A 21,303-nucleotide genomic window follows, 5' to 3' on the forward strand; every position below is an offset into this window, starting at 1 on the left:
GGAGATGGGGATGGGGATGGGGATGGGGATGGAGATGGGGATGGGGATGGGGATGGGGATGCAGATGGGGATGGGGATGGGGATGGGGATGCGGATGGGGATGGGGATGGGGATGGGGATGGGGATGGGGATGGAGATGGGGATGGGGATGGAGATGGGGATGGGGATGGGGATGGGGATGGGGATGGGGATGGTGATGGAGATGGGGATGGGGATGGGGATGGAGATGGGGATGGGGGTGGGGATGGGGATGCGGATGGGGATGGGGATGCGGATGGGGATGGAGATGGGGATGGGGATGGGGATGGGGATGGGACTGACGAGCAAGAGCTCTCCCCGGCACCGCTCCGGCCGCGCACACAGGTAACCTTAAACGCCGAAGCAGGAACCATGGGGGCAGAGTTTTTCCACCCCTATTCACAGCTGTCAGGCGGTGATTAATGGCCAACAGGCTGGAAATTGCCTTTATTGCCAGCCCGGCATTGTTACTTGTGACAGCTAATGAGGTTGGACAGACTTTTACACGGCGCTTTACGCCCGTCCTGGCGGAGCAGCCCCGGGGGGTCGCTGCCCCGGGCCGGGGACCCTCTGGCTCCCAGCCCTCACCAAACCCCCACGTCCCGGGGGGGTCGGTACCGTCCGTTCCCCTGTGGGAGTGGGGAGGGCAGCGGGCAGGATGGGACCAGCACTCAGAGTCCGACCAACTCGTCTTAATTAACTTTGCACTAAAACCCGCCAGATATTTTTATCCAGGCTCCGCTGCAGCGGGACGTGGAGGGACGGGTGGGGATGAAAAAGTTTTCAAGTGCTGGAGAGAAGTGGGTGTAATAAACCATTTGTTCATATAAAAAAGCCCGTGCTGTTAAAAACCAGAGAGCCGCGGTGCAGACACCGCCGAATGTTCCTGGCCCCAGGTCCAGAAGTAATGATTTTTTTGGCTTTTTTTTTCTTTCTTTTTTTCAGGATTATTACAAATAATATTTACCTTTGTGCTAGTTCACATCTTGATGCTGTTAAACACGTGGACGCAGCTGGTTTCCCATTCAGGGTAATGATATAGCGCCGATGTTATGAAGCAAAACCTCGCCTGTGAGCCAGAACACCCCACATTTAAAAATCTATTACTTTTCAATATTATATGAATGTATTTTGCTCCAGCTAAGAGCAATTTCCTAGTTTACCCTTATTAAACTGTGAGGGGGCTGAGCAGAGGTTCTTGATTTATGAAACACATACTAGATTCATTAAAACCTTTAAAGATTTAATACATTTTATCAAGGCCTTAAATCTGGGCAAGCGTTTAAAAAAAAAACCTAATACAAGGTCTATTTCATCTCTGGCGCCCTTTTGCGTTTATTTAAGAGCTGTAAAATTTGGATTGACAAATATCACGGATATTTCATTCCTTATTTCCAAACGGCGCTGAATCCTCCTGACAGGTTTGTTATACATAACCCTCGGAGATCTATCAAGTGCAAAGATCAAATTATTCTCCTTTATTGACAGTTTATACGCCTCTCCCATGTTTTTTAAGTCCCCTTCAACAATTACCAAGGTGGAAGATTTAATATGTTTTTGCCTGGGCTGCCGCTTTTCCCGTTATGGCCCCTCCGTCTGCCCAAACGAGGACGGAAGGGGGACGGGGGGTCCGTGGGGACGGGGAGCGGGGCCGGGGGCGGCGGGGACAAGGGACACGGGGACCCCGCGACGGGTCCCACGCGCGAGCCGGTGGTCGGCACCGGGAAGAGCCTTCTGTGGGTTCTGCAAAGCCTCCACAGGGCCAGGCGGATCCCCCGGCCACGCCGCCCTCCCCACTCCTCGGAGCGGGGACCGTGGAATTTGGGGCGCGCAGCCCCCCAGCCCTGCGGGGCGGCCGGCACCGGCGCGGGCGGGTCTCGAACCGGCGGACCCGCTCTTCCCGCGCCTCCACCGCCCCCTGGCGGGGCGCTGAGGCGGCGGAAGGGGCGGTCGCGCGGTGATGACGTCAGAGCGGCGCCGGGCGGCGGAGCGGGCCGAGCCGCGGGCATGGCCCAGCTGGGCGCCATTGCCGCGCTGTCCCTCAGCTTCCTCGCCGCCGCCTTCCTCTCGGCCATCCACAAGATCGAGGAGGGGCACATCGGCGTCTACTACCGGTGAGGCGGGGCCCGCGGCCTTCCCCGGGCGGGCGGGCCGGCCGGTCCCGGGCCCTGCGCAGGCCGGGCCGCCTCTCACGGCCGCTCTGTCTGTCTGTCTGTCTGTCGTTCCTCCCGCAGCGGCGGCGCGTTGCTGACCTCCACCAGCGGGCCCGGCTTCCACCTCATGCTGCCCTTCATCACGTCCTACAAGTCAGTGCAGGTGCTGCTGGGCCGGGGGGTCGGGCTGAGTTGGGCCTGGCGGCGGAGCGAGCAGTGCAGGGAAAGGGAGCTGGGGGTGCTGGGGACAGCGGGGTGACCGTGAGCCAGCACTGGGCCCTGGTGGCCAGGAAGGCCAATGGGACCTGGGGGGGACTAGAAATGGGGTGGTCAGTAGGTCAGAGAGGTTCTCCTGCCCCTCTGCTCTGCCCTGGTGAGACCTCATCTGGAATATTGTGTCCAGTTCTGGGCCCTTCAGTTCCAGCAGGACAGGGAACTGCTGGAGAGAGTCCAGCGCAGCCACGAAGATGCTGCAGGGAGTGGAGCATCTCCCGTGTGAGGAAAGGCTGAGGAGCTGGGGCTCTTGAGCTGGAGAAGAGGAGACTGAGGGGTGACCTCATTCATGGGGATCAATATGGAAAGGGGGAGTGTCAGGAGGATGGAGCCAGGCTCTTCTTGGTGACAAGAAATGATAAGACAAGGGGCAGTGAGTGCAAACTGGAACACAGGAGGTTCCACTTAAATATGAGAAGAAACTTCTTCATGGTGAGGGTGCCAGAGCCTGGCCCAGGCTGCCCAGGGAGGTTGTGGAGTCTCCTTCTCTGCAGACATTCCAACCCGCCTGGACACCTTCCTGTGTAACCTCATCTGGGTGTTCCTGCTCCGGTGAGGGGATTGGACTGGATGAGCTTTTGAGGTCCCTTCCGACCCCTGACATTCTGGGGGGAGGGCGTCTCTCAGGACTGTCCCGCTGGGGAGGGACCAGGGGGATGCAGGTCCAGCTCTGGCTTTCGGTGGTTTTCCCTGCAGGCTGCAAAAGCCAGATGTGGGCAGAAACCTGCGGCTGCTTTAGGTGCTTATCAGCAAGCAGGATTTGTGCAGGGAAAAGTCTTTCCCCTAAGCCTGTTTTCTTAAATCTCCCTTCAGACCACGCTGCAGACGGATGAGGTGAAAAATGTTCCTTGTGGTACCAGGTGAGATGTTCAGCCATTACCCCTCACAGTCCTTCATTTTTGCTAGAAACCTTTCAATCCTCTCCCTTTTTGCCCCACTGTTTGCTCCGGCTGCTTTAAGCCCATAAGTTTGTTTTCACAGGCATCTGTCTGAACGGGGTGATGGGTGTCTGTCTGTCTGACGCGTCCTGCTGGGGTGGTTTGTGCGCAGCCGTCCCTGGGGGCTGCACTGACTCCTCTGACCTGGGCCCACGTTTCATAATCTGATTTTGGTGCTCAGCCCGCTGGAGGGCAGAATCCTCCGCTCGGAGCTGCCTGGCTGCAGAGTGCTGGGCTTCTCGCAAACTTGATTTTTATTTTTTCTTTTTTCTTCCTTTTGTAGTGGAGGAGTGATGATTTATTTTGACAGGATTGAGGTGGTGAATTTCCTCATCCAGAGTGCAGGTGAGGTCTTCCCCCGTGATCCACCCGGAGCTGTTTGTGCTCGGCACAGCCCGTGACATCCCTCCCAGCCGTTAACGCCGCTCTCTTCATTTGCAGTGTACGACATAGTGAAGAACTACACCGCTGACTATGACAAAGCTCTCATCTTCAACAAGATCCACCACGAGCTGAACCAGTTCTGCAGTGTCCACACGCTGCAGGAGGTCTACATTGAGCTGTTTGGTGAGCTGCTCCTTGTTATCTTTTGGTGCTGAGTGCTTCAGTGTGTTGTAACAAAAAAAAAAAAACAAACCCCAAACCTGCTAGTGGGGCTCCAGGGAAGGAGGGAGTGGTAATTCTGCGCCGTTCTTTGTGCATTTAGCAAATGTGACTTGTTGAATCAGTCGCGGGGTTTGAAAGCCCAGATGGAAAAGCCAGTCTTGTGCTCTTTGCTGTTACAAAAAGTGTTGCTGTGACAGGTTTTGGACCCGAAACGGACAGAATTCGTGCTTGAAAGAGCCCAGGGTGTTTGCAAACCCCCGTTCTCTGTTCAAACTGGGATTTCCCAGAAACCTGGCTCTCCGCTGTCCGACATGCCCCTGCACAAGGCACAGAATGCGGGTCAGGTCCCCGGCAGCTCCTGCACGGGCTCTGCTGATGGAGCCTTCAGATGTCAGCAGCTGCTGACGACAACTGCTGGAAATGAACTCAAAGCCACTGATTTGCACAGGAGGGACTTGTGGAAGCCTTTTTGTGAGCGGGATGTTTTCTGGCGCGGGAGCTCCGGCGTCCCGAGCTGCTGGGGGTCGTTGTGTGTCCCCACAGCTGCGAGCAGGTGCAGGAAACTGATAACGGCTGTTTCCTGAGCTCCTGGCTGAACCACGCTGGGAGCGCGAGTTCCAGATGGTAAAACTGGGACCAAAGCAAATAACCAAGGAGTGCAATGTGATCGTTTTCAAGGCTGTTACATTTTTATTTTCCCTTTGCACTTCTCAGCCGGCCCCAACTGGAAATACTGCTGTCCTTTGAGCTTTCCACTGAGGCAGGGCTTTGGTGTGTAGTTTCTTTTGGAATTCCTTAGCTGCGCTGGAGTAACTGTTATCCAGTGAGCCAAACGCATAGGAGCGATGTTTCTGGGGTTTTTTGTGGACTATTAAAATAACTAATGCAGCCATTTCACATTCCTGCCTTTCCATTTTCTTTGTCTCCTGCTGGCACAGATGCAGTTCCAAATCAGTCACAATTTACCAGGACCATGTTACTCCAGGATCTAGTTGGGAAGATGTCAATGGGGTGGTGGGTTAGAGTGCAGATTCTTTATTGTAAAGATGCTACTTTTGGCTCAGAAAGATTCCAAACTGCGGGTTATGGGACACTAGAAAGAATTTGATTTTTCCTGCCATATTCCTGTGGTCTGGCCCAGTGTTTGGTGCTGGTCGGTGCTGAGGAGATGGGAACCGGCCTTGGGGTCAGGGAGGGTTTTTCTCAGCCCAGCACTTCTACATCAAACTTCATTTGTACTTGCTTTCCAGGAATAAGAAATCTGAGCCTTTCCAGCTAATTCTGCATGTGTTGACAGCAAGCTGCCTTGTGGGGTTTTTAGTTACCTTTTTCTTTTTTTCCCCAATCAGATCAGATTGATGAAAACCTTAAACTGGCCTTGCAGCAAGACCTGACTACGATGGCCCCTGGATTAATTATACAGGTAATTCCGCTGTGAGATCTCTGAGGTGCAGATCGTAAGGAGGGGTAAGGGCTACAAGGATATGGGAAGCTGTGAAACATTTTTAGAAAATTGCTTTATAATACAGACTTTGTTTAACCTCAGGAATGAGAACAGTATCCTTTCCATCCCCTCTTAGCTTTGATGCGTTGGATGTTTTTTGTGTTGTTCTGGGTACCGGTTTACCCAGGTTATCGTCTCCTGTCGCTCAGGAGGTCACCCAGTCCTGCGTTTGCTCTGGGGAGGCTGGACCTGGTCGCAGTTTCTGCAGCGTGTGAACACTTTGTGTGGCAGAGCACGCCCCAAGCGTTCGCTGCCCCGTCCTCTGCAGCCTCGGGGGCCTTTTGGCTTTTGATAGTTGGCTGCTTGCCAATGTTTTCTTCGCTCTCTCTTTCCAGGCAGTTCGAGTTACAAAGCCAAACATCCCTGAAACAATCCGGAGGAATTATGAGCTCATGTAAGTGCCTGAGAGTTGCACCTTTGTGTTACCAAAAAAGAACCGCTCATCCAGATTAATGTGTTTTCACGGCGTGCGGCGATCGCGGCGGCCTCTGCCAGCCCCCTCAGCCTCACACTGCCGTGCAGACGGGCGCTGCTGAGGCTGCGTCACACGTGCACGTGTCTGTCACCATAAGAGCCTGGCAGGTCACCCCCAAGTTAGAAGGTATCTCTCTATTTTGAACACTCGAGCATAGAAATTATTTGCCCAGGGGCTCCTTCCTCTTGACACTGGCCCTGTTTTAGAGGGGCCTCCCAGAGCATGTGTGTGAGTGGCAGGTGGATGGATTCCCTCACTAATCCTCTTGTTTGACTGGGATGGAGGAACTGTTGATTCAACAGGCTGAAGACTCGCAAAGCTTTGAAACAACTTTTCTTTAATAGCACTTGACATCCTGATCCCTTTTCAACGCTCTGAGCCAGCTGCCTTCTCTTGCACTGGCTCGTTCAGAAATGCTTATGTTCTCTGAGCACTCTGCCAGCAGAGCCTGCATAGGCCAGAATAAAATCGCTCTTGTCCGTTTTCCTTCCCTCGCGTTTCATCTGACCCCCTGGTGTCATGGTAAGTTGTGCGGTACGGTCATGGCAGGCAGAATCCCAAACCAGCCTGTCACCTGCTGCTAGAAATACAGCAGAGTGTGTGTTGAGAGACACTTGTTCTTCACTCTAGTCTCTCTTCCCTGGTTGGCAGCAGAGTTTTTTATTCATATACGCACTTTTAAAACTTACTTGTGTATGCATAAAACAGTAAAACAGAAAAGGGCCTTAGCATATAAAATGCACAGAGCCATTTGCTTGGCTGGAGGAGCTTTTACAGGATTTTTATTTCTTACTTTATTTCAGTAATTTCCTCATTAGCAGTGGCCCAAAAAAAACCCGTTCAGACACGCATGGTCTGTGAGCACGTGCTGGAGGGACCGAGCAGGAACTCATCCTGGAGATGTGGTCGACCGCACTCCAGTGAGCTCACGGTTTGTAACTGCCGCCTTCTGCCTCACTAGGGAGAGTGAGAAGACGAAGCTGCTGATCGCAGCGCAGAAGCAGAAGGTGGTGGAGAAGGAAGCAGAGACGGAAAGGAAAAAAGCCCTCATCGGTCTGTATGGCTTCGCTCCAAGGCAGTAACTGGGGGGAGTGGGTGACAAAAATCCCAGACAGCGGGGAGGGATGTACCGGGGTCACTACTGGAGGTCTCTGCTGCATCTACTGCTCGTCTGAAGCTTGCAGAGAAACTCCAGAGTTGTTCAGGTGGGTGCCAGCTTTGCCCACAAACATAGACTGACACCTTCCAAGGCTGGAAATACTTCCCACAATTAATTTCCACCATAAAGGGGTGGTGAGGACTTTATTGGGTGAAGCCGCTCCTGGCATTAGGAAGGCTGCGTGGTGACAACGTGGATGTGTTCATTTTCATTTTAGAGGCAGAAAAAATTGCACAAGTTGCCGAAATAACGTATGGACAGAAAGTGATGGAAAAGGAAACAGAGAAGAGAATTTCGGAGATTGAAGGTGAGTAGTGAGCTTCCCAATAAGTAAATGTTCTGTGTCAAATTTTATCTGAAGATCCTGAAGCAGTTCACCGTGGAGTTAAGTAGTTCTTGGTGTGTGTGTACTGGCAGTGTTCTTCCATCCAGGTTGACACAGGGGTGAAGTTCCTGGTCTGAAGTCTTTCAGTTTAGCCCATATATGCGGTACCTTACATACTGCATTGCAGTTCTGAATAAATGTGTCCGAATACTCGTATTCTCCCGCCATTTCACAGCCTGTTTTGCAGTGGAGTTTTCAGAGAGCCAATCATTCAGGATAGTCAAAGGCATTCAGGATACTTGGGTAATGACAAAGATGGCATCGTCCTAAAAGGATATTTCTTATAAATGCGTGTCACTGGCTGTCAGAGGATTCCTGTTTCCTTCATCCTTTCTGGTGGCTCTAACTGGGACCACTCTTTTTAGCCAAAAGAGAGGAAGTTTCAGGCCAAACCATGCCATTGCTGACATGATTAAGTGTCGCAGCTCACAGGGCTCCCTGCTGGTACAGGTAAACAAGTGGTTTATCCAGCTGTGCAACTCTCTGGCATGTGTTGCAATCGTGTCGCTCCCTGTCCCAGAGGAAATGTCAGGAGACCACATCAAACCAGCCGGATTAAACTCATCTGAGCCTTAACGTGGTGGCCTGATACCATGTTGTTATCACTGGACAGACAAACAGTCAAAGGAAAAAAAAAAAAAAAGGCGCAGTAAAGGGGAAGTGTTTCTTTCCTTAAATGTCTCTGTGAGGAGTCGGGGAATTTCCGTGGGCGGCAGGATCAGACCCTTTGCGCAACTGTTGATATTGCAGAGAAACAGCTCTTCAACATCTGTCCAAAGGGCAGAGCCTGCAAAGGTTAAAACTGCCTGCCTCTGCGTGCCAGAAAAACCTCAGGATCCCAGAGAAAATCCCATCTGGGGAATTGCGTTTGTGTGCAGAGCAGTCTGTGCTGTGCTCGGAGCCCTGTGCTAACGTTGTGGGTAAATACCACGCTGCAGCGGAACAGTCGCTGCGTTTTCAGCGCGAGGGTTAGTGCCTGGCTAGAGAAGAAAGAGTGTTCTCAGCCTGCGTGATAGGAGTAATGAGAACCTTGTGTTTGTAAAATGCTTTGAGGTCTTCGGTTGCAGCTGCGCTTTACTTATTGAATGCTGTTGTCCTGCAGCCCTGTGGATGTGAATTGAGATCCCGTTTCTGGGTTTCCCGTTTTGTTCCCTCTTCCCCTTGTATCCCATACAGTTTAGATGTGGTACTGGCCACTTCTAAAACTTTCCAGCTGCAAATGGCTGGAAATAAAAATCTGAATATGAGAGCGTGTATTTTCTTCCAGATGCTGCATTTCTTGCAAGAGAGAAGGCCAGAGCGGATGCTGAATGCTACACTGCTATGAAAATAGCCGAGGCTAACAAGGTATTGTAATTTCCTTACGCCGTGCCTGGAAACAGGGCTCCTGACATCAAGCTGTACAGAAATACTCAGCGAAAGAGCAGTCTGTGTTTATCGTTTGTTTGTTGGGTCCCGTTATTTAAGTAAAAAAAAAAACCAAAACAAAACAAAGCCATCTCCTCTCAGAAGTTGTCGTTGAGACTGCAACGACTAGATCCTTATTAGCAGATTTATTTTCTTCTCTGGGCAGATAAATTTATGTCAAGATAAATATCTGGTCATCTCTGGGGATGGCTCTGCTGGCTGCTCATGGGGCTGTGGCTCCCTCTGTAGATAGAATATTGGTTTCGGTGCTGCCCTTTTGCGCTGCTGTAATCAGAAATGTCGATCCATCCCAAGCTGCCAGTTGGCGAGCAATCCGAGCAGGGAGATCTCTAGAGTGACAGGCAGGCTTAGAGCAAACAACTGCTCAGGTGAAGAACAGACAGAGCTGATCTGGCACCGAAAGACCCAGCAGGAAGACTCTCTGTCTTGTAAGGTTCAGTGAGAATGGACAGAGGTCTGGGATGTTTGTGCAGAAGTTTTGTCCCAGTTATTCTGCCCTCTCTGTTATAATGTCATTATCCTGAACGAATGAGCTCTGCTGTCCGGAACACTTGTCCATCTGCCCTCTGGGAAAAAGCCAGTTGTGTTTTTCTGTGCAGCCGCTTGCATTGCGAGGGCTTTCAGTGAGTGATGTGCTTTCCAGCATCTCCGTCTCGGGTATGTTTGGACTGAACATTTCCCCAGCTGCTTCCATCACTTTCTTATTTTGCCATTTAGTCACCGGGATTTAGAGCTTCCCTTATCCTTACTCAAAGAGAGCCTTCTTCTGGGCACTCTGGCTTTTCTGCCAAGGAGAGGATGAGCGTGCCTGCTGGTGGTGTGGAAAAGCAGATGCCTTGTACGCTCATGAAATTTGCTTTTGCCTGAATCTGAGCTGTTGGTGATCTGTTTTCTTTTTGTGCAGCTGAAGTTAACTCCCGAGTACTTGCAGCTGATGAAATACAAGGCTATCGCAGCAAACAGCAAGATATATTTCGGCAAAGATATTCCCAACATGTTCATGGACTATGCGGGAAGCCAGACCAAATTTGCAGAGGGACTGGCAGAAGGGATCCGAGAAGAGGATGGGGCAGGAACCAGCAAGGACACAAAACTACTTCATAACGTCAACTGAAAAGATTTCTATTCGTTTTATATCAAAAGAAACATGAACTGGGAAGTTTGGGTTTGTTTTCCCTCTTTATTGAAAGAGATGGATCAGACTTAATCCGTTCAGTCTTTTGTATGACAATTAGACGCAAAGGCTTAGGTATTGGTGGGGTGTTTTTTCTGGTAATTTCCAAGCAGCCATCTCCAGGTATGTCCCAGATGTACCTCTCCCTGCTCTTGGACATCCAGACCAAATCATTCCGGAGAGGCTAGCTAGAGTGTTCTGCAGCCAGCTTGGATGGATACTTTCTTAATTTTGGGTTGAGGTGATTCGTAGCAGTTGGAAGTAAAGAAATGTTGAGGTTTTGGAGGGAGGGGAATTGCTGCTACTTTTTTTTTTTTTTCTTGCTGGCAATTTCAAGTACTTTATTTCAAACCCCTTTTTAAAAAAAGGTGCTAGATTTTGACACTACTTGTGTCTGCTGGAAGGCCCGGACCTCGTCCCAGCGGCAGGTCACTGACCCTTAGACCAGGTGTCACGCGGGTGGTGGCCCAAACTCTTCATTTTCTGCATCTTAACGCTGGTTTGGTTTCCATTTGCTCTATTTGGGGAGGGCGAAGGGGAGCCGGTCTTCTGAGGCTTTTGCCAGCAGTTTGGGTGCCGGGAAGGGGTGCAAGTGTGCTGGTGGATGATTGGGCTTGGTTTTTGGCGAAACCAGACTCCAAGCACAATATTGTCGTAGTCGTCATAGTCAGAACAACCAGGAAGAAAAGCGTTTTTGTCTTGGGGACCCTGACTTTGCAAAAAGCCTTATTGGCGAGTAGCTGCGTGAATGACTAGTCCCGTGCTCATTACAGGACGTTTTCTGCCTCTGCAAGACCAACTGGATTTCAGTGTTTATAGTGTCTTACTAGAAAGAGGACGTTCAGGTGAACTGAAATGAATCCAACCAAGTTACAGTTTGGTTTTGGTTTGGGGTTTTTGGTTTTGTTTGGTTGGTTTTTTTCTGAATAGACCTTGTGAAAGGAAGATTTCCTGGTAGCAAAGCACACAAAACTTCCTGCTGAAAAGTCAGAGCAAACCAAAGAACCTCTGGGCTGTCCAAAGATAACTTTTCCTTTTTCACTCAGAACAATGCTACATAATGTACCTTTCATTTCAGAAAACTGATTAATTCTTCACAGACCAGATGCAGAGAGGTAATAAGGTTTTGTTTTACGCGCGTGCGAAGCTTGAACGGGTGTTAAAGACAAAAGTTCAGGCCTAGAGAGAGGTTTTTTTTTTTCTCTCCCTAATCCATCTGCCACATGGCAGGAGAGCCTGTTTATTAATTGCTGTTATAATTTGCGGCCAACATGGTAATAGGAGATGATGCGAGTGTAAGTGCTGACTTAGTTGTCAGAGACCAGCCTATTTATTGCATTTACAATCTTGTGCCCCAAATGCTTGCTACCTACGACCCTTGGTTTCACTCTTCAGTGTTTTAAATGTGCATTAATCTTTTCCATAAGGCGATCACACTAAGATAGAAATCTGATGAATTACAGCTGCTGGTTCCAGTATTTTTACTTGAGCTTTCTTTTCCCTGTTAGGAGAGTGACTGTTGAGACTTGAAAATGCAAAATGAAAGATAAGCATCAGTTTCTGCTGGAGAAAAGTCCCATCTCCTACGTCTTTGTATTTGCTGGAAAATAGGAGTTAAGGGAAGTTCCCTCTCCAGACCTATTAGACAACACAGCGGTCAAAAAATGCATCACTAGGTAGGCTGTAATATTCCTGATTTTTATAAATAGGTCTCTGTGGGAAGATTATGAACAGGGATTAGCAGAAATTTAGGAATGAGGTAATAGAACCTCAGCCTTTAAGGATGATCTCATTTGGAGTTGTTCTATGTTCATGTTAGAGATTTCCATTAGTAACTAAAATCTACTTTTTATGCCAGTATTTTTCACTAATGAAAAGACCCAGATAAGCCAAAGTGGTATTATAAAGTATGTTTTTGTATGACTTCATGGTAAGACAATAGTTTGGAGAAAATAGGTCTTAATGCTTTTTTAAATTGAAAACATTACTGCTGAAGTATTCTTGCAATTTAGTTCAATTGTAATAAGAGTAAAAAAAAAAAAAGGCAAAAACAAAGTTGAAACCATGCCAGTCTTCACAAGCCAAAATCCATTGATGCATTTTTATTTGGCTTTCTTCATTATATGTATAATTCCTTTAATTTTCCAGACTAGATCTGTCACTACATGTAAATCTGTATTCCATCTATCTCTGTATAGTTTTGTGCTAATTTCCATAACCTGAGATCTTGAGATGAAGATCTGAATTTTAAACCCGCTCTGTGTAACAAAGAAAGCGCAGGTTTGTGGCACTGCCGATACCTGAGAGCCGGCAGCGGGAGCACGGTAACGCTTTACCAGTACAGTCCTTGATCTTCTTACCGATTGAACTCAAAGCCTTTTTATTTTGGTATTTGCTATGACAATAAAATGGCCTTCAATTTTAATACCGGTCTCTTTTTTGCACAGATGACGAGGATTTTTCAGGGTAGGAGGGTGGGGAGCAGGCGTCCAGCCTGCGAACACCACAAGTGTCTTTTGGCCTCATTTTGCTCGTGAGATTGGTGAAAAAACACGGTATTAAGGCTTCAGTGCAAACATCAAGGATTTGGTAAAGTTTGCAGAAAAATCATTGTCGCGTTTTACTGAGGGGCCGGAGCCTTCTGGTTGTTTTTGAACAGCTGTGTAAATACCATAGTTGCTCGGAATACGGGGAGGGGAGGGCGAGTTCTGCACATTAAGGCAAATATTTCAGTTAATGGGTTCCAGCTGGCGCTTTCCGCCCGGCCGGACACAGACCGGCATTGTCCGGGGTGCGCGGCGCCCCTGAGCCAACGGTGGCACCTGCCCTGCGTCGGTGCAGGTTTTATTCCGAAATAACTGAATTTTGTGCCCCAGGGAGACCGCTCTTCACGCAGGTGGGATGAATGTAATTTTTTGAGGGTGCGCTGTGGGTTTTTTGCTTTTGGGATGTTTTTTTCTGGCAGGGCACGAGGTGTGCGGGGCGCAAGTTCCGCGGTATTGGCGCGATGGGCTTTGTCACCGATTTGGGTCAAAACCCACGGAAGGTGCGAGTGGCGGTAGGGAAGGGCGGCGTGCCCGCTGCAGGCAGGCCCAGCCCGGCCCTGCGGCCCAGCCTTGCCCCGGGGAGCCCGTGCGGCCGGTTCAAGCGCCCCGGGGAGCCCGTGCGGCCGGTTCAAGCGCCCCGGGGAGCCCGTGCGGCCGGCTCAAGCGCCCCGGGGAGCGCGGTTCCCCCCGGGCCTCCCCGCTGCCCTTCGCGCCGACCGCCATGGCGGCCGCCGACCTTCCCAACATGGCGCCGCCGCCCCTCCCGGGCTCCGCCCCTCCCCTGCCATTGGTGGGCGGTGCGCGGCCGAGCGATGCCATTGGCCGCGGGGCGCGGGGGAGGAGCCGCGCGCGCGCGTGCGTGCGTGTGTGGCGGAAGCGGCGGGGCGGGGATGTGGAGAGCGGGCATGGCCGCCGGGGACGGGGTGGCCGCGGCGCTGCGGGCCGTCACCGAGCAGGTGCAGCAGGCGGCAGCGCGGAGGCCGCAGGTGAGGGGCGGAGGGGGCCCGGGGTCGCGGCGGGCGGGGCGGGGAAGCCCTTCACCCCGCCGGGATAGGCCCGCTCCGCCATGGCTGCAGGTCCGCAGTCACCATGGAAACTGCCCCGTCACCATGGAAACAGCCCCGCGTCCCCACAGGGACGGGCCCGCCATGGAGCCGCCTGTCTGTTGCCCCCAGCGATGGAGGCAGGACGCTGGCACAGCCCTTAGAGACAGGCCTCCCCCCATTAAAGCCGGGGACGGGCCCCCCGTCCCCATTGAGCCCCCTCGCACGGCAGCCCCGGGCTGTGGGTGACCCGAGCTGGGCGCTGCGGGGAGCGTGGGGCAGGTTGGAGCCTCCCCCGGGTGTCCCCTCACCCTGGGTGCCTCTGCAGGGGCTCCCGGCCGTGCAGCCGCGGCTGGTGGCCGTCAGCAAGACGAAGCCGGCGGAGATGGTGCTGGACGCCTACAGCCACGGGCAGCGCAGCTTCGGCGAGAACTACGTGAGTGGTGGCAACGCCGGGCACGGCCCCGCGTCCTCGGGGGATGTTGGTCCCAGACAGACCGTTCTCGGGGCGCAGTCACGTCTGGTGTGGTTGTAACAAGAGATTTCCTTGAATTCTTGTAGGTTCAGGAGCTGCTAGAAAAGGCATCAGACTCCAGAGTAAGTACAGAGTTCTTTATATATTCTGTCTCCTTGTGTAGCCGTGTCCTGAGAGCTGTTCAGCAAAAGTCCTGGTTTTTGTTAGGGCATTGGTGACAGAAGCAGATCCTTGTATTTTCAGATGAACGGTGAGGTTATTCTTAGCTCTTTGCCTCTGCCGCATTCCCCCTCCTCACCTTGCTGGCTCCAGAGGATTCTGTGAACACGTGTGCCTTAGTCATAAAGTATTTGTCTGAACAGCGCTTTACCTTTTGTCTTTTCTGCTACAGGAAACATAGAGTCCTCATTTTTAAAAAATGGTAACACTCAGTTTGGGGAAAATGTCATTTTATGGCTGTTCTGTTACAAAAGAGCTTTGCCTTCCCCGTTCACCTTGTCACGTTCTGTTCCTCTCCAGACTGATGCAATCTCAGCACACACCACAAGCACGGCCTGAGCTGTGGCTCCCAGGGTAAACACAAGGAGATTGGGTGTCTGGTGTGCTGTTTGTGGGCAAACTGAGATTAAAGTGCTGTGTGGGGGAAGAAGGAATTGTCGTTCAAACCTGACTGATCCTCTCTGCTTTCAGATTCTGTCGTCTTGTCCAGAGATTAAGTGGCATTTTATTGGCCATCTGCAGAAAAATAATGTCAACAAGTTGATCGGTAAACTCTATTTGATTTTATGTGGAGTGGCCCTGGGGGCAAATAACAACAGTCTCGTGTATATTAACTCACCAGTGCCCGTCTCTGTGAGCGAGCAGAGTTGTAGGTACAAAATGTTCTGTGCCAGAGAATTGCCCCCAGCCTGTGGTTTCTCCCCAGCTGTCCCCAACCTGTTCATGCTGGAAACAGTGGATTCTGTGAAACTGGCAGACAGAGTCAACAGCTCGTGGCAGAAAAAAGGGTCATCTCAGAGGCTGAAGGTCATGGTGCAAGTGAACACGAGCGGAGAAGACAGTAAGTGGCTTTTTCTGATGATATGCAGATTCATCCTGCTGACTTGACAGGAACAACCTGAACAAGAGGGGTTGGTTTGTGCTCTTTAAGCGTTTCTCTAAGCTGGGGTGAGTGCAGGGAGGTCTCCGGCAGAGCTTGGCACAAATCTCCCTGTTTTTTGCCAGGTAAGCACGGCCTTCCTCCCGCAGACACCGTGGCTGCTGTGGAGCATGTCATCAACAAGTGTCCGAGCCTGGAATTCGTGGGGCTGATGACGATCGGCAGCATCGGGCATGACCTCAGCAAGGGTCCAAATCCTGACTTCCAGGTAAGATTTTCCAGAAGAAAACGGAAAAATCCTCTGGTCCTGCATGCAGAGGAGGTTTCGGTCAGCCTTCCTCTGTACCGTGGGCATGGGGCTACACCAGGCAGAGGAACTGGGTCTGTGTTCCTCCTCTGTCATGCTGGTGTCACAGCTGGATATCTTCGGAAGATGCGTAGACTTGTAAGGAAGTGTGTTGTCAGTAGCACAGCCTGTAACAGGAAATCTCCGGGTGCCAATGCGGTGCTGCAGAGTAAGCTTTGGTGGGAAGTGTGGGGATTTCTTGTTCAGTGTGAAGGAGACTTCAAGGAAAAGCAGGAATCATGACCTGTGAAACCCTGAAGCTGAGCCAGCGTGGCTGTCGGGGGCGTGATCCTCTCGTCTTCCGTCCTCCCTTCTAGATGCTGCTGTCCCTGCGGCAGGAGGTGTGTGAAAAGCTGAATCTCCCCGTGGAGAAGGTGGAGCTGAGCATGGGCATGTCCACGGACTTCCAGCACGCGGTGAGTCTGGGTTCCTTCTGCCGCTGGGAACCAAACGTACCAGCACCAGCAGTGGGTACCCCAAATTCCAGCCCAGACATCGTCCACATGGGCCTCGTGGGGCTCCCCTTGGATACTGATGGTGCTGTTCTGTGAAAAACAGCTCTCCTGGGCCAGGGGTAGAGTTTTGGGGATCAAAGAGAGCCGAGCTGGAGCTGCAGATGGCGAAAATGTGGGGAACCGTCCTTCTGCCATGTGGGGAGTGGCTCAGCTCCTCCTCTCTGTCTCTTCGCAGATAGAGGTTGGATCCACCAACGTCAGGATTGGAAGCACGATTTTTGGAGAGCGAGATTATTCAAACAAAGCTGCGAGTGGCAAGGCCCCTGCTGAAACTAAAGGCAAAACAGAGACCATGACAGCGCAGGGGCATTAGATTGAAAAAAATGTGGCCTTGCCAGAGGACGGCTGATGGGAGACCTCACTATGCATCCTTACCTTCCTCCGTGTCCGCACCGCATCGGGATGCTGAGAGGAAATTCCTCATGACAGAACAGAGGCCAGAAATGCCTCATAGTTTATTGTGATTATAGAGTATCCCTAGAAACTGGAAATTTTTATAACCAACAAATGGTAAGAAAATTTGTGGTTGAAAGAGACTGTAGTATCCTGGCTCCTTCAGGGTCATTTAGAACAGTGACTTGGATAATGAAGCTGAAGAGGATGGGGTTGCTAATGAGCAAGATTTATCTGGAGCAGTGTTGGTGATTATGTTCTTGCCGAGGACTAAATTCTTCATTAAACAAGTTATAATATTACCAGAGACCTATAAATGTTTCCCCAAATAAAAGGTTTGCACAGAGGGGGTCACTAGTGAGAGATGCTGACACGGGAACTGTGACAGGGATGTGCTGTGACACCGGAGAGACTCCATCGTTCGAACGGAGGACGGACAAGCCCAGGAGGATGGACCAGGAGCACAGTTGCCAGTGTTTTGGGTGCAGGTCGCACGTGGGGGAGTGACTTTGGGGCTGGAGTCGGTATTTGTTCTTTTCAGGCTGACACCACCAACTTTTCCCGTTGGTTCTGTGTCTGCTCAGGTCTTCTGGGATGTTTTCAACTTCCCCCTTCCCCTCTTGTGAAATGGTGTCAGGAGTTATTTTCATTCTACGTAGTAGTTCTTGACGCCATAAGTTCTTTTTGGTCAGAATGGGGCTTTTCCGCAGGGTCCTCGTTCCACCACCAGCTTGCTGCTGCTTCCCAAGGCCGGTCACTTGAGCGTGTGGTGCCTCCACCGTCCCGTCTCTATCCGCGTGAGGATAAATACAACAATACTTGCCCGTCTCGCAGGGCAGCAGCAGGGTTTGCCAGAGGCCCTTCGGGAAAAGTACTTCAGAAAGTGAGGTGATGTTATTCCACCGTGTTCTAGGTTCCTGAAAAACCCCGGTGTCCCCTGGCAGAGCTTCTCTAATATCGTAAGCACCGGCACAGCCCTCGCTTCTCCTGGAGGACACAACGGGACGCGCTCACTGCGGTACCGTTTCCTCAGCTGTGAGCAGAAGCTCCTGCGTTATGGCATGTGCTGTTTGGCCAGTGGTAGCTACGGCAAGTTCCCTGTAACCTGCATTATAAACACATTTTTGGGCTTTTTTGTGCTGCTGAGAGGAGGAGACGGGTTGCCAGCAGAAACATCCTTCCCAGGCTTTTCTCTGTGTGCGTGTGGTTCAGTCTCGCTGTTGGTTTTATTCTCTGGCTGTAAACTCTGAATGTAAATGAAGAGTCAACGCAAACACCGACCTGTCATAGCTACGTGGTGTAGATGCGACGTGCAGGCTGGGCCGCCCTCCCTGGCGCTCCGCCATGTGCGGTTCCGTAGTCTATTCATAAAAAGTGGTGAATTTTAATACCATCTGTGCCAACTATAAAGCTATTAAAGATGTTATTTTTATGTTCCAGCGTTGTGAATAAGCGCCCTGAGTTGTCACTGAAGGTATTTCCTGAACCGGGAGCTGCTGTTGAGCGAGACTTGGGAGGGAGGAGGGTGGTTTGAAAGGTGCTGAAATGGAGGTGGCAGAAAGAGTGAAGCTTTCTGAGGTCAGAAGGGAAATAAACCCCACGGTTACCTGGAGTGGGCTGTTTCTGGAGGAGCCCTCTGGGCGGCACTGCTCCCCCACGCCGGCACCGCGGCTCCTCGCCCGCTTCTGCGCAGGTACGGAGCAATAATGAGTCAAAAATAACTGTATTTCCCACCTGATGGTTGGATCGAGTCCCTCCTTCCACCTCTCCCGGTACTTCAGCATCGTGCACTGACCGTGGATCCTCATCTTTGGGGGTTTCACAGTGTTTGTTTTACAGAAGAGCAGGGTGGACTCAACCTTACACCGCCTGGCGTTATGGCTCACCTACCCTCTTGCTTTTCCTCTCCCAGGCATTTTGTGGTTATTTTCTGAGCTGAAACAAGTCGCTTGCCAAGCTGAAGGAAGCAGTAACTGGTGTAAACTGGGAGGTGAGTGTGCGCGGGTGGCTGTAGGGCAACACGAGGCTTGATCAGGCCCCCCTGCCCTGCAGCTCCGTGTTGGCACAGCGATATTTATTTAACACACAAGAGCATGTGGTCTCACAGTTTTCTGATCCGCCTGCTAAAACACTCAGGGCTCTGGTGGTGGCCTCCTGCGTGGCAGAGCCCAGTGTGTCCTGGTGGAGCTGGCGAGCTGTGGCACAGGGGGTGCTCTGGGCTGGGGGACCCTCCGAGCTGCAGGCTGTGATAAGGCGCAGCAGAGAACAGCACGAGCTTCTGCCCCCTTGCTCCGCAGCTGTTTTCTCTCACCCATCCCGCTTCCAACTGGGTTTTCTCTTTTGACCACGTTGTCCCCGAGCGCTTTGCCGCGCTCATCCTGTGCTCGAGCCTCCCGGAGCAGCGGGCAGTGCCCTCTGTGAGCTGCTCCCCCCAGCCCGGGGCACGGTGCGTGGCTGCGGTGTTGGTGACGCCGGACACCTGTCCGGGGGACACGGGGTGCAGACCACCTACTCCTTCGGCAGAGGTCACCCAGCAGATGGGAGCTGTTGGTCACTGGAGTGGAGCCAAGGAGCGGGAGATGAAAGGCTCCCCGGCCCCTTAATGAACCGCTCCCCGCTCCAGCACCACGGCCCCCTGCACCACAAGCTTTATTTACATCTATTAAAAGCACTTGGCGGGTTGATGGAAGCAGCGGGGCTCTGGCTGCCCGCTTGGGGGGCAATGTCACTGTCAATATTTACCTTGGAGGAACGCGTCCCGCAGACGAAAGCTCGTTCTGTGGCCACGGGGACGACTCCTCCCTCATGAGTTGCAGCCCGATGGCGCAGGCGCCGTCACCTCCAGGACCAAAGGCACAGCCCCGGGTTTCCCAGCGGTCCCCTGAGGTGCCACTCGTCTTCACGCTGTCCCCTGGGTGGGGGCTGGCCGGGCTGACCCCCCGGAGCTGTGCCGGTGCATGGAGCAGGACTTGACAAGGAGAAAAACTCTTCCTGGGGCCTTGGGGAGCATCTGGCACAGACTCGGCTGCCTCTAAAAGGAATAAAACAGTTGGTGATGCCATATGGGGTGATGTGGTGCTGCTTCTTCTGTCCTGGCTCCCAGGAAGACGGGCTGGCTGTCTCTGGCCATCCTCATCCTCGGGAAGCGCCAGCATCGGAGCAGCAGCCTCTCCCGTTACAGGCTCTCGCTGAAACTGTTGAGCTCCACAGGGTCCGATGCCCGTTGGGTGAGAGTCCAGGCACCGCTCACTCCCCTTCCTCTGCAAAGCTTGATTTATCTTTTATCAGGCAATACCCTTTGTGTTACAAAACGCCTGGAGCTGCGCTCGGCCTCCCCGCCAGATCCCGCACAGGCTGGGGTGCGGTGCCAGCAGCAGATGTGCAGGGAGGCAGCGGGGGCCGAGCCCAGCTCTGCTACGTGAAAGCATCTGCTCCAGATGTGCGGCACCCAGAGCCGCAGCCAGGCCCGGCCCCAGTGCCCAGCGTCATGTTTGCTCAGTTTGCATGAGAAAATCAAGCGATTTGGGTCCGTTCCCTGCTCTGCCTCGGGCTCCTGCTGCCGCCGGGGATGCCGCGGGCAGGTGAGATCCCGGGGCGGCCGGAGCCGCTGGGCCCTGCGGCAGAACCCGCTGCAGCCCTTCAAAGTGGAAGATGTGTTTATTTCTGGGATATCGGGTTTCCGGCAGGAAGGCCAGCAACTGCCAAGGTTTTTATTGGATCCCAGTGAAAGGGATTTAGAGTCCTGTGCTTGTTGTCCTTCCCTGTGCCTGCAGTGGCTGAGGAGCGTTTTTACCTTGGAAAGGGAGTGAGGGGCGCGGGGATTTGGCAGCCGGCACCGGCATGTCCGTGGCGATGGAGTTTCAAATAGGTTGTCTCGTTGTCTCCCGGGCAGGAGGCAGCAGGAGGGGTCGGGGCTGGGAGAGCGTGGAGAGGAGCTTGGAAGTACTTGAAAGAACTTGAAGTCCATTGGGCTCGAAGCATGTGGGAAGTGTTGTTTGAGCTTCGTTCGTCATAGCAGGGCTGGGGCCAGGTATTTCACATTTGTTACTAGTTTGGACAAAGTTTTGACTGTTCTTAGAAGTAATTTTATAGGAGATTGAAATTCTGAAGACCACGTACAGTGGTTTGATCGCTTCAACGTGTTGTGGAGACAGCTCCAGAGCTCAGGTTGCCCTTGGGTGCTGCCAGCACTGACCAACATCCTCCATGGCCCAAGATCGGTGCCCAGTCCCGTTCCTGTCTGAGGCTCTTGGGTCAATGCCGGGGTTTCCCAGGGCGCGTTCCAGCCCGGCTGCAGAGCCGCTGTCCCGAGCAAGGCGAAGAACAGGGACAGCAGCTGTGGTTTGGGTTGGGGTCAGAGCTTCACGCAATAGGAACAGGAGTGTGAGCATCTCCCTGGCTCTTCCTACAGAGGAGAAACAAAACGGGATAAGGATTTCTTAATTCAGGGCTTGGTGCAGCGAAAGGAGGTGCCCGAGCCCTGTGCTCTGCAGTGATTTCCCTGTTTGGTGCTGGGTTTGCTGTGCTGTGAGTGCCTGTTGTCTAAATCAGACACCAGACAAGCCATCTCTTCCCTCCCGGGGAGAGCAGCGGGCTCGTCTTCTCCAGAAGGAGGGAAGCCCCCTCGTGCTTTCTGCAGCGTTTAAAGTGGGAGGCACAGCTCACCGCGTTATTTCTTGGGAGGGCTTTCATGCTCTGCAGATGCTCGCAGGATCTCGGAGCGGATACTGGACACGAGCAGTTTCCTGTTGCTCTTCCAGCTTCAGCTGCAGG

General features: G+C 52.3%; 2 protein-coding genes across 3 annotated transcripts; both read left to right on the plus strand.

The window, feature by feature from the left end:
- The first annotated feature begins 2,001 nt into the window (after positions 1–2,001).
- Positions 2,002–12,538, plus strand: ERLIN2 (ER lipid raft associated 2). The gene is made up of 11 exons (XM_065651540.1): positions 2,002–2,132; positions 2,253–2,334; positions 3,258–3,304; positions 3,666–3,727; positions 3,824–3,949; positions 5,338–5,411; positions 5,828–5,886; positions 6,929–7,020; positions 7,344–7,433; positions 8,779–8,858; positions 9,844–12,538. The coding sequence occupies exons 1-11, from the start codon at positions 2,026–2,028 to the stop codon at positions 10,051–10,053; spliced, it is 1,029 nt and encodes a 342-aa protein (XP_065507612.1). The 5' UTR covers positions 2,002–2,025; the 3' UTR covers positions 10,054–12,538.
- A 1,011-nt stretch (positions 12,539–13,549) lies between these two features.
- Positions 13,550–17,945, plus strand: PLPBP (pyridoxal phosphate binding protein). 2 transcript variants are annotated; one of them, XM_065651615.1, is made up of 8 exons: positions 13,550–13,645; positions 14,031–14,138; positions 14,264–14,299; positions 14,868–14,943; positions 15,103–15,237; positions 15,402–15,544; positions 15,940–16,038; positions 16,313–17,945. In XM_065651615.1, exons 1-8 carry the CDS (start codon positions 13,550–13,552, stop codon positions 16,448–16,450), a joined length of 831 nt encoding a protein of 276 aa, XP_065507687.1. In that variant the 3' UTR covers positions 16,451–17,945. The 2 variants fall into 2 exon arrangements, with proteins under 2 accessions (XP_065507687.1, XP_065507689.1); XM_065651617.1 differs by having other exon boundaries at positions 16,317–17,945.
- The last annotated feature ends 3,358 nt before the right edge of the window (positions 17,946–21,303 follow it).

Source organism: Caloenas nicobarica, chromosome 25 (assembly GCF_036013445.1).
Source record: "Caloenas nicobarica isolate bCalNic1 chromosome 25, bCalNic1.hap1, whole genome shotgun sequence".
Lineage (NCBI taxonomy): Eukaryota > Metazoa > Chordata > Aves > Columbiformes > Columbidae > Caloenas > Caloenas nicobarica.

Excerpts from the sequence above, each read along its gene's own strand:
- PLPBP (XM_065651615.1), top strand. The coding sequence starts at position 13,550 with ATGTGGAGAGCGGGCATGGCCGCCGGGGACGGGGTGGCCGCGGCGCTG. Across the intron at positions 14,300-14,867 it reads AAAAGGCATCAGACTCCAGA|ATTCTGTCGTCTTGTCCAGA; the intron begins GTAAGTACAGAG and ends CTCTGCTTTCAG. Across the intron at positions 15,545-15,939 it reads GTCCAAATCCTGACTTCCAG|ATGCTGCTGTCCCTGCGGCA; the intron begins GTAAGATTTTCC and ends CCTCCCTTCTAG.
- ERLIN2 (XM_065651540.1), top strand. The coding sequence starts at position 2,026 with ATGGCCCAGCTGGGCGCCATTGCCGCGCTGTCCCTCAGCTTCCTCGCC. Across the intron at positions 3,728-3,823 it reads TTTCCTCATCCAGAGTGCAG|TGTACGACATAGTGAAGAAC; the intron begins GTGAGGTCTTCC and ends CTTCATTTGCAG. Across the intron at positions 7,434-8,778 it reads GAGAATTTCGGAGATTGAAG|ATGCTGCATTTCTTGCAAGA; the intron begins GTGAGTAGTGAG and ends ATTTTCTTCCAG.